Below are 12,792 nucleotides of genomic sequence, written 5' to 3'. Positions count from 1 at the left end.
TCTTCTGTTATTATTATTATTATTAATTAACATGGCTAATAGCACTCATGTATAATGTTATAACAGTGTGTTTCATATGTACTGTACATGTGTGCAGGACTCCTCAGTGAACACAAAGATGGATGGAACACACACACAGTAACTAATGTATTACTAATGCAGCAACAAGCTGCAGCAGACCTCGGGTGACTCTCTCTCCATCGGACATCTTCCTCTGTTTTCCCTCTCACTCTTTAGTTGTAGCAGCAGGAGCTGTCACCTCCTTCCTGTTGTTACTCAGACTCTCAGCAGATCCCCAATTACCAAATGCCACTGCCTGCTCCCTGACACACCAATTCGCACATGGTTAGCTGGCCATTAACCACACACTCATGACAAGAAACAGAAATTAGACAAGCTTAGTGGAGACTGCTTCTGTGTTGCTCCTCAGTGACTTGCATAAAACCCTATAATAGAGCGTTAAGGAGGGTGTGATAACTGCACACAAGTGAAACTCACAACGACCATCCATGCATTGGGGAACAGGACACAGGAATAAATTTGACTGAAACATGACACAAGCAAAGGGACACGTCAAATCAACACATGGGATGACAAACTACAAAATAAGACAGCAATAAAACCAAAACCAAGAACAAAACAGGTTCAAGAAAGTCAGAGAAAAATTAAAGGTCACATAGAGTGGTCCTGTTGCACATATATGTTAGTTATGGAGGTCTACTTACATACATTAACTTGTTTTTATGCTCAGAAACCTCCTAGTTGCTGTAAACGAGCCGATAGAAATCTCTCTTTTCTGACGCTGTTGCCCAGCCGCGATATTTCAGACTCAACTCTCACACACAGAAGACACAGTCTTGTGATTGGCCAATACCCAGAAGTGACACATTCAGCACACCCGCTCTCAGAAGCACAGCTCCCCCCTCTGGAACGGTGGATGCACTGCTCCTCATTATCAAAACATTGTTTTAACAGTGTTTAAAAATAGCTTCTTCACGACTCCCCGCCTCAGTCCCTTTGACGACCTTTGACCCGGAGTCAGACCCAGAGTCAGAAGACACTGTCGCTCGTGAAACACCTCCACAACAGACGTTATTCTTCTTCTGTGGTTCAATGTACGCAACCGGATGTGCCCGGACTAGTGCCCGGAGCAGGAGGATCTGCTGTTCAGGAGAACCGGTGTTTACGTAACCGGACCGGGTTTTTTCAGAGATCTCACTGAGCCTGAGATTACAATAAAACACAGTGTTCTCAGCAGTGGCTGAACTGTTTGTTTAGAACCTTCAGGGCTTCATAAACAAGGTAATGATGCAGATACACACCAAAAAATAAAAAGTGACAAGGGGGTAAAGGTCAACAAAGAACAAACACTTATTCTTTTGGTTAGATTACTGATCTCAGTTTAAGCTCCACAGCTGCATATCCACATCCTCTTGTAACCAACATGACATTCTTGGTATTTGCCTGTTAATTGCAGACAACACAAAGTCATTGTTGTAATGACTCAATCTCTGTGTCTAAATGCTCATTCACAAGTTCTCATGTGGCCCAGTACACATTGGTCGATATCAATAACTTCTGTCACAGAGGGTTTTTGTTTTTTTTAGATAATTTGTGTAATCTGGCATCCACGCTTGTGCAATGTTTTCAATTGCAGTAACTGTTTGACATTTTTAATGGTTTCCTTTAAACTCAGGCAACCAAAGGGGATAATTCCTGATAAGTATTGCCTTAACAGAGATTTAAAAAAAAGATTTGTGAATGTGACCCGATGCTTTTAACCCCGTGAAGATGAAGAAAAGACACATCAAAGTGATTCAGGGTTTCAATGGCATCGATTGTCTTAAGGTGCATCGGCTGCCGCCTGATTTTGACAGCTACAGGCCATAAACATCTTACTCCACATAAAAGTCACTTACTCATCATCACCCTAACAGCACCACAAGGTGGTGCCAAACCTGGCCACAGCTTTCAACTGCATTCAACCCTGAGTGAGTAATTGTGTATTTAATGAGCTACGATATGAGCTACAATATAATGAGGTGTCTTTAATGAGCAATGTACTCACTTAAAAGAGCAAACCCACATAATACACCCTCAAGTGAGTTAAAGAGACTCAACGCTGCATCACTGGAACTGTTAGGATCAGACAAAAGGCACTGAACCAACGCTGGCGACAAGCAAAGCATCAACAAAGACGAGGTCAATCGTCGACCAGGCATCAGTGGACGATCAGAAAGATCAAAGCAGTGTTTCACGTTTTAAACAGAGTCTGGAGTAATAATCTCTTCTCTCTATAGGACCACAGTTTATCACATGACACAATTCCATAAGAACTGGGAAGTGATATTAAGAGCAAAGATGTCAGTGGTGCATTAACAGGTCAGCGGGTTAAATGACACTAGAATGGTACTTAATCAAGGAAGCTTTGTTCATAAAGGTGTACACTCACTCACAGGCCACTTTATTAGGAACACCTGTTCAACTGCTTCTTGTTAAACACATAAATCACCCGATCACATGGTCACAGTAGAAGCATTTAGGCAAGTACTGTAGACATGATGATCAAGATGAAGAGCTACCAGAATGGGGAAGAAAGGTGATTTGACTGACTTTGTTATGTTGTGTTTTGTTGGTGCAAGACGGAACCTGGTCCAGGTTCAGAAAAAGCTGATCTTTTGGAATTTTTAAAGCACATCCATCTCTTGAATTTTAAGAGAATGTTCTAAAAGAAATATATATATATATATATATATATACATATATATATATATCCAGTGAGCTAGAGGTCAGATGAGAATGGATAGACTGGTTTGAGATGATAGAAGTTACTCAAAACAATAACTTTATAAACACTCCTTACAACCAAGTCGTATGCAAAAGCTATCTGTGATTGTTAAACCTTAAAGCAGACGAGCGACCACAGCCAGTTTATTAGGCGTCCTGTTTACCTCATAAAGTGGCCAAAGACACTATACTCACCAAAAACTTTAACAATAATAATACTTATGCCAAAGAGCACGTTGTAAAGGTAGAATAACAATTATATTACAGAATGCAATGTGGGAGGTTTTTTGACAATAAAGTCACAAACATTAAGAGAACTTTTGGTTTGGTGGTGTGTTCTTTACTCAGTACAGTAATGCACACGACACAGTGAAGGGTCAATTCTAAAAAAAAAAGGATGTTTTAGTGAGAAAACAGAAGAGTTAGCTAAAGCCACTTTATCAGCAATGTCTACACAGCGTTGCTTTGTGAAGGTGGAACATCATCCTTTAACACTAACCACGTACCAGACTATATTTTATATATGTATTCTTGATCATTTGCATTATAAATAGCATGCAGCTAGTTGACATGGCAACGCCTCACGTCTCCCCCCCCCCCTCCTCCTCCTGTTTGTGGGTGAGCTGAACCATTCAATATTAACCTGGATTAAATCATTTAGATTGTATATCTGTTGCACCTGAATCATTTCTCTCACATTCATGTACTTTATACTTAGTAGTCGACAACAAAGGTGTGTTGGTGTGAGTTAAGATGAATTCCAAATACTCTAATGGCCTAAAGTTCTCAAATGCAGCCTCAAATACATTTTTTGCACAAAATAAATCACCACTGATCATAAACTGTACCTCATGAGGAACCATTGCATCTGAATGTTGTGTGGGTGTTTTGCATTTTTGAGAGGCAACACATATGCTAAAATGTTTGGCTGAGTGTGGAGATGCTAAAAAAAATAAAAGGTGTTTTGTGCAGCATCATCATCATCTGAGTCCCTGAGGGGGAGCAGCCCCTGATGTTACCTGACATTGTCATGCTTCTGGATGTAGATCTTGTGAAACATCATGTCCTCCTGCTTGGCGTTTATATCAGCTTTCATCTCCATGGCAACATGGCGGGGAAGCACTGAGAGCAGGAGACGTTCCTGCAGGAAAGCGTAGGGGGGGGGGGGATAAGTTCAATGTACAAGGATAAGTGAATTAAGAGGTGGAGGCTTTGGCTGTGAGGGGAGGCAGAGGGACTGAACATGTCTAAATACAGTAAGTTCACTCCAAACCCTCCCTTTCACAGGGAAATTCGAATTTCAACTTGAACTGAGTCTTTTTGTCAAATTTAAGTTGACTTAAGCATCAAATGATGACCAAATATGGAATGGCCCTTTGCACAGAAGCCATGCTGACATGTTTTAGCAGGAAAAGCACCAAGTCTTACTGTTCATGTTATTAATGGCTCTGTTCGGTTCAGTGTGACATTGAGCCAGAATCTCACTGGAACTCATCCTTAAATTTGATCATTTATACCTGTGATATTCCTAGTGTGACCTGTCAAAATGGCTGCTGTGCTAAGGGACTGTTAAATCATATTTGAATTTGAATAAACCAATGGATTGTTTTGCCTCAAAGCTGCAGTCAAACTGTTGAACAATAGATGTTTTTGAGCTGTTGAACTCTCTTCCGAAACTTTTCGTGGGCATGCACACACTCTAAATCAGTGTTTCCCAACCCTGATCCTCAGGGAACACTGCCCTGCCATGTTTTAGATGTTGCCCTGCTCCAAACAAAACATTACATTTTTGATTTTTTTTTTTTTTACAAAAGTTAAAAGATACATTTTTGCAAAAAATAAAATAAAATATTATAAAAAAAATGTAAAGACAAAATTTGAAACATTATTTTTTTGGAGAAAAAAAAAAAAAAAATATATATATATATATTCTTTAAAGACAAAAGTTGAAACAATCAATTTTTTGAAAAAAGAAATGGACAAAAGTTGAAACAAAATGTTGGATTTTTTTTTTTTGTTGAAGTTGAAACATTAAATTATTAGAATTTCTCCTTTTTTTTTTTTACAAAAGTTGTTTACCAGGCTTGTGCAGAGCTGGATGATGAGGGTTATTTGAATAAGGTGTTTTTGGAGCAGGGTAACATCTAAAACATGGCAGGGCAGTGTTCCCTGAGGACCGGGGTTGGGAAACACTGCTCTAAATTGACCATAGGAGTGTGTGATTAATGAGCGTTTGTCCAGGGTGTAAGCCGTTTTTTGCTCTATCTCAGCTGGGATTGGCAGCTCTGTGACCCTCGTGTGGAGGATAAAGCTGGAGACAATGGACGGATGAGTGGGTGAACGCTGGTCGCTCAAATGGCAGAGAACGTGCCACAAAACCAAACCTGATCATTATTCCGTCATCCCCCTCTCCCTATTGTCTCTATCTAATAGGACAGTACACATGACAACAACATCTCGTCTCTATACCAACAAGGAGCAGCGCTTTATTTAATTCAATCACAGAGGAGCTTTACTCGTCCACTTTTACATCATCATCTCCTGTCACCATACATCTGTGCTCCCTCACCTGCTGCTGGTTTTCCCTCTGGGAGTGAAGGCGAGCTTGAATGCATTCCCTCGTCTCCTGGAAGGCCTGCCTCTGGGAGCCCTCAGCGGGGTAATGGGTGCACACTCCCACGATGTTGGTACAGGAGAAGATTAGCACGTTGGAAACTATCTGTGAAAAAAAAAAAAAAAAAAAAAACGACAAGAAAGGGAAAATCCATGTGAGCCAAAGGTCAAAGCTGTAGTAATAATGTTCAAACACTGCTGGAGGCAGTTGTCACATGACATTTCTCTTCCTTCTCCATTAATAACTAAAACGGTTTGATAATGAACATAAATCATTAGTTGGGGACGCCCTGTACTGAAAATATATAAGAGATTAGATGCCCTACTTTTAGGCAGGATGCTCAGTTTTTATCGTCCCATTTTCACCGGTAACTTAGCTGAATGTGATCAAAATTCACAGATTCAAGCCTTCCAAGCAGTCGCTTCGCCGCCACGATTGCTTTCCGATAAATAGCATAATAGAAATAGGAGTATTTCAGAGTTTTTTGGCTTCTTTGGAGGCAATAACTGTCGATGAACTGGGGGAAAAACAACAACAAAACCGTCAGCATGATGATGACTGTAGTGGGGAGGAGGGGGCGCATGACGAATCTGAAGAAAATAGCAAAACGGCAATCAAAATTTGAATGGTTCCTTTTAAAATGCCGATAAATGGATGTTGTTTGTGGAGAACAGTCTGCTTAATTACCACTATTGACATATTTACAGTTGTGTTGTCAAATGATTCATCTCAATTAATCGCACTTTTTGTCCCTTGGACTTTGGATACTTTGCATTACCGTAATTACACGGCCCATTTTTTATGTATGTTCAAATTTAAAATTTAACAAGAAGAATCTGGTGTTCCTGTACAACTACAAACTAAACTTAAGGGCGCCATATGTAAGAATGTGGCCAAAAACAGTTACTACATTCAAATTCAAAATACCGAGGTCTTTTAGGTTTCGTTTTTTTTTACGTAACTGGCAACCCGTGGTTGCTCAGCAGCTGAGACTCTACTGACTGCAATGATTGGTAGATGGCTGTAGGTGGCGTTCAGTCTGTTATGAACATTATTCCTGAGTCTCTGTGACATATTAGGAGGATTTTATGGCCAGGTGATTAAGATTTATTACATAATGCACCTTTAATTTTAAACTGTTAATGCACATTTTCAACATGCAGCAAACAGTAAATAACTGCCAGATACTGAAATATAATTCTGGAAAAATGGACAAAAGCACATAAAAATAGGCAAAAAAAAAGATATTTGGAGCAAGATGTAAAACATAAATAAAAATTAATGTTCCATTTCCTGTGGGAGAATTGTGTTGGTGCTTGCTTGTGTGTGTGCCCCACTAAAAGTTTCATTGATTTAAAACAAATAAGCAACTTCAGTTGACAAAGCCTCTTTCCACCCATCAAACACAATGCACCAGTGCTAAAAACAGTAGGAAGTCAGTAGGAGGACAAGGCCAACAGCCCCATTCTTTTCATGGAGCTATTTAATGGGCTGAAACAGCCACAGCTGAATCACATTCACATCACAGGCCCGGAAAACAAACTACTGCACAAACACAGCACATCTCTATTAAGTCAAAACCCCTCAGCTGTTCTCAGCTGTGCAATAACTAAATACACTCAGAGGGAGAAGTGACAGTGAAACACAAGCCTGGAAGTGAAGCACGACCAAGGAAAATTAAGAAGTGAGGTGAGAGACAGAAGGAAGGTGGTGAATTTAGAAAAGGTCACTCTTTGTTATTTCTGCCTCTCATCACACTGACATACTGCCAAGAGAGAATGCTCATTCAATTAAGCAGAAAACACGCTGAGCGTGTACAATTTATACATATGTATGTATGAGAAATATTATTTCTCATACATATATATGTATAATCATCATTTTTGAATTTGCATTAAAATATGCAAATTCAAAAATGATGATTTGCTTGATTATTGTAACTTACCCACGCAGCTCAATTAGCACTCTGGTTGGCTGAAAAACCAAATACTCTATATTGTGGGTAGATGAAAACGAAGAAAGGCAAAAGCTTCATGAAGAAGCTATTTATAGGAATTTGTATCACAGTGAGAAAGTAAATGGTGAAATGAATACCCTTGCTAAAAAGGTCAAAGTGTTCAGAACTGTGCTTACATTTAAATGTCTTAATATTTTGATAATAATGCAAACATCTTATTATCAGAGCCAAGCGATATTAATTTGCTTTTAAATGTTTGACAAAAAGCCCCGACTTCTCTCCAACTATGTGACAGTTCATGCCGTAGTAGGAATTGTTGAAATGTTAAAAAAAAAGAGAGAGAGAGAGAAAAAGCTCAGGTGTCAGGAAGCTGATATAGGATGAAGCTCTGTGTTATTGTAAGGCTTCAAAAATGTGCTCGCCTGCTGGAAATCAGCTTCAAACTGTCTTAATTTGACATTTAAAGGTGGGTTTCTGCTACCTACAGTGGAACAAGGCAGGAAACAGCGGCACATGGAGCTCCATCAAGCTCTCGTCGCATACCGCCCCCTCACTGCCATAGAAACGGCTTCCATCAGAGAAAGTCTTTCAACAGGTCAATACAAATATTTCCCAGCAGCAGGATTTTTCTATTAAAGGTTCAGTGTCTAAAACATTTGGAAACTGATCACATTTGGCAGAAATTCCACAAATAACTGCATTTATATTTGTTTGTTTGAGTCCACAGTCACCTGACTGCAAGTATTGTTGTTTTCATGACCACAGATCGAGCCCTTTATATTTAGATAAGGAGTGGGTCTTCTCTGCTGAGGCAGGTTCTCTCTGCTCCTCATTGGGGGATGTTGGTGAGAACACCAAGGCTGTAGCCACACCACCACACCTGCCCACTGCCCCACCTGCTGGCCTTCAAAGAAACGTACCGATAACCTATGATGCAGATAATCTGATGCATGTTATTCTGTGCATGTTAATCTGAGAAATTCAACAATGCATCCAACTTCCATTATTTGCAGAGAAACAACATTGACTTTTAGGCATGAAATCACCTAAAAGCGATTTTCCTAGGCCCGGTCAGGCCCAGCGTCATGAAGGGCTAAAGTGGTCGTCGTCCTATCATGACGACGCCTCTGCACCCTTTACCTAAGATCAATGATCACTTTACCGCAAACCGAAGAATTTAACTTTATCAAGGAAGGACTTTTTTATTGTAAAAATGGTGAGAGTACAGGTTATAGTGGTTTTTTGTCTACTAGTTCTACTAGGCCCACTTTACATTACACTTTTCGTGACTGGGGACGGGAACCCTGTGTAAGAGAGAATTCCCGCTGTCTTAAAATTTTCTCGCGACAACTGCGAAGTGGTCGCCCGACAACTCAGCAGGAGTCCCCGACAACTTCATAGTGCGTATAAAGAGACCGCGTCGGGCTCGCGACAGCGGGAGGTCAGGGTTTAGACGATTAGCATAAAGCGCAGGACTTTTGTTCCCAAAATAAAATGGCGGGGGTGAAGGAGGGCGCTGGACGCTGTACGTGGAGCACCTCCGAAACCAATGATCAGTATCTGGTCGGAGGACGAGAACCAGAAGAAGCTGGAGTCATACAGGAACAAGATGGCCTACGTAAAAAATGCAACAGCGGATGCGGGAGGCCGGCTACGATCGTACATTCGAGCAAGTAAAGAGGAAAGTTGTAAGCGCCGCAGGTGTCCTGCCAGATTTCCGGGTGGTGTGTCTAAAGACGAAAAGCGTAATGTAAATTGGGCCTAACTGATCAACAGTTCGGCATTGTTTGGATTAATGTTGCACTAATTGACACTCTCTGCCAATCAGTGGCCGGCAGTTTGACGACATCACGTATAGTATCGGCTCAGCTCGCTTGGAACCTTTCCAGAGCAGGTACTAAAAAAAGCACCAGCTACCAGATACTATCGTTAATGGAAAAGCAAAAAAAACAAAAAACGTTAGTTATTAGCAACATTCAACCTTTCCTGCTCAACAAGACCTTATTGTGAAACATGGGCTTTTCAACATGGAGCAAAAGTGAGAGTATAGAACTAAAGGAATCATTATCAAATACGCTTTGAGGAAAACTGATCATCTTTACTCTTTATTTCTTTTTCAACTTAACATACATAATCAGGGCCAAACCTTTTCAGTAATTTCCCTTGGTGATTCATGTATATTGTTTTGCTTACCTCACTCATGCTGACTCATTTTCGTACAAATCAAAAGCTGCTGAGCCAAAGACAGTCATGAGCACTTAGCTAAGTCATTACGTAGAGAAAAAAATCCCCAAATGACCAAGTCGCTGCGACAGCAATGACGTTTCAAGTAAGCTGTTATAGATTAAAAAAAGAAGCTGAATTCCCTCTGAGCACAAAAAAAATGTGAGGTAACATTCAAGGCAATAAAAGTCATCCTCCCACAGGTAATTTACTCTTTACTCTTCTATCTATTTCTGTTATCATCTGATTAATGGAGGCTCCTGCAGATACGTACACCAGTGACTAATGATCTGCAGGTGTCTCTGTAAGAGTAAAGTGTTGTCCTGTGATGTCAATTATTAATGAACCTGTTTAACACATGACCAAGTACATTAATGTCGCTGATTTGTAGGAAGTGTCAGAACATCAGCTTTGGAAAAGCATCAAACTGTAATCGATGCATTATTTTACAGTCGTACAAGCTTTACTCACCTCAGACATAAAACTTAATGAATGATAAATAATATTGGTTTGTTTTTCTACTAGTGTGCTTTCTTTTAGTAGTGAGTTTTTCGTTCAGATTGTTTCTGTGCACCACAGTAGCTGTTGTCAGACACTAAAAAAAAAATAATAATAATAATAATAATAAAATAAAAAAACTGTCTGAAAACTTGAGGTCTGGATGTTTCTCGAATTTAACATTGACAGAATTTGCACTCTATGAACTTTCTGGATTTCTGGATGAAAAAACAAATCAAAAACTTGACAGGAAAAATAACATTTGTGGGCATTTGATTGGACTGATTTGGACAATTTTAAGAGGATGAAAGTTGTTGAAGAGTGTAGAGTACACACAGTGGTCACTTTATTTGAACTTCAGCAGGTTTGCTTTGACCATCTCTACAAACCTTAAAGCAGGGTCTCAAACTGGCGGCCACATGTAATAATGAAAACATGACCCTCGACCTCACCGTCTTTTAAACACAGTGTGTAGCTGAGGCACAGCTGCCAGAGAGGTGATAGAATAGAATATATGTTTGCTAGCAATGTTTTTTAGAACGGTAATAATAAGACATTTGGAAATAAAATAAATGTCTGTTTTTGATATCAATACATTCATTTTGCATCACAAATAGTATTATTAAGTATATGTGTGATAGTGTGAACAGTTGGCCGGCCCCCACTTGACCACAATAGATGTGCCTTGGCCCCCAGGTCATTTGAGTTTGAGACCCCTGCCTTAAAGCATCGAGTCGCTTCCATTTAATTGGCTGATTGGATATTTGCATTAACATGCAGTTGAATGGGTGTAACTAATAATATGGTTGTGATTATTAAAGTTGGGAAAGCTTCTTTCAATCTGTGTGTTTGCCTGTAGCATTATTTTAAAAAAGGTGATAAATAATGGCCGACTGAAGCCAAAACAAAACGGAGCAAGACATCGGGTGTCAATATTTACCCAGCAGTCTGTGTTTTATCCTCCTACACGTCTTCCACACCTTTATTTTTCAGCGATTGCATTCGCCCATAAGGTGCAAAGCCTGTCCTCTATTGGCGAGCTCTCTCCATGCTTCTAACAGACTTATCGCTTATACTTGTGCATCTTGTTTGTGAAGGACTGGCAGCCAAACATGCAGCCCACACAAGCAACGGCAGCAGCAGTCATCGAACCAAACTAGACCACAGCAGCCTGTGCATGCAAGGCTCTGCATGTCTCCATACACATCATTTAAAGTTATTTGGTGACACCACCAGTGCTACTGCAGGGCAAAGTAATATTTGAGGATGTATGGCATGGAAGTCACAGGTTTACCAATGTATAAAGAGGTAAGGAAAAAAGACATTTCAGTCATTCATACATATTGTTATGATCTTAAGTTTGGAGAAAAGATGGGTCTGCGTGAGTGAATTTGATTATTGTTGAACATTCCTGAGATTGTCAGCATTCAGGAAGTTGCCTGGAATTAAATCACAAATTGTTTACTCCCAAGACAGAGTTCTGTTCCCAAGTAACTTCATGAATCACATTATTAGTGACCATTCCAATTCCTATCTTAACCCTCAAGCTCAACCCTTAATCTTAACTGACCCTCAAAACCAAGTGTTGAGGGTTATTTTGTCACTTAGAAATGGGACACCCCTTAATTGCAGATACGTCTTCAGACTGTAGGGGGCAGAATAACGCGAAAGCTGCGTCCAGTCTGTCAACTCCAAAAAAGAAGAACACATTTTCAATTATTTATTCTGATCCGTTTGTCAGTCAAGTTATTAGGTTGTCAGTTAGTTATAAGATGATACTCATACAAATATTCAGCTGACAGTTACCACACACCACGACTTATTGAAAAGTAAACCACACCGGCCGACTATTGACAAAAGATCGTAGAATAAATGTTACGCAACAATGACGTCAGTAATCCATAATATGGGCCTAAACTAAGATAATACAATGGTTTTCATCATTTTTATATCTCTATTAACAAAGAAATTACTTAATTTGTAGCGTACTCGTTTCGCTGCTCTCGGCGCCATCTTTGTTATGTGAAAACCCACAATGCATTCTGGGTATCCCTTGCTCCGAAGGGTGGTCTCGGAAAAATCTCAATATTGAGGGCGATACAGCCCTTAAACTTGCCCCTCAACTTAATTTTTCTGAGAATCGGGACAGATCTTGCACTAGAGGGAGAGCATTTTTGAGATTGAGGATTAAGATAGGAATTGGAATTCACCCTTAGTGTGAGGAGAATTACTATGTGGACTTAAAATGATTGCATTTATTAATTTGTTCACAAAATGGACTGTTTGAGCTTGTAACAAGCAACACAGCGTTTGTGAAAAGATTCCTCTGTGAAAATATGACAGAAATTATATCGGATCGTGAACTGGGGGAACTTGCTCAATTTTGAAACGGAATCGTCTACGATCACAAGATCACAAATTCCAAGAAGCACCGGAAGAAAAACTTTCTTTTCACTTAAGTAAGTCTGTGTAAGAAATAAACAGCCCCCTGTTAACTCTGTTTTGCCCCCTGGGTGATGGCTGTATCACAGTGTCAGTCTGATTTTTACTTTTACTTTTGATCAGCTTATGAAATTGATTATGTGTGTACACCCCCCACTAGTTAGCACACTGAAGCACATTGTGCACTTTAAAGATAAATGCAGGTCATGTGCTGCATGCTGATTACTCCGAGTGGCCCAATGCCAGCTTCAGTCTGCGGAGCAATGTACAA

General features: G+C 39.9%; 1 protein-coding gene across 1 annotated transcript in view; it reads right to left on the bottom strand.

The window, feature by feature from the left end:
* The window catches only part of adcy5 (adenylate cyclase 5), a gene marked incomplete at both ends in the record, with an annotated part of 73,760 nt that overhangs the window by 32,824 nt on the left and 28,144 nt on the right, over nucleotides 1-12,792 (bottom strand). The window contains 2 exons of the mRNA XM_083889759.1: nucleotides 3,807-3,928; nucleotides 5,357-5,506. Of these exons, the coding sequence (XP_083745885.1) occupies nucleotides 3,807-3,928; nucleotides 5,357-5,506 (272 nt within the window). The remainder of the gene's footprint in view (nucleotides 1-3,806; nucleotides 3,929-5,356; nucleotides 5,507-12,792) is intronic.

The sequence above is a fragment of the Microchirus variegatus genome (genome assembly GCF_963457635.1).
Source record: "Microchirus variegatus genome assembly, chromosome: 5".
In the NCBI taxonomy this organism is placed as follows: Eukaryota; Metazoa; Chordata; class Actinopteri; order Pleuronectiformes; family Soleidae; genus Microchirus; species Microchirus variegatus.
The sequence above is the reverse complement of the archived record's forward strand: the minus strand, read 5'-3'. Positions and strand labels throughout refer to the sequence as shown.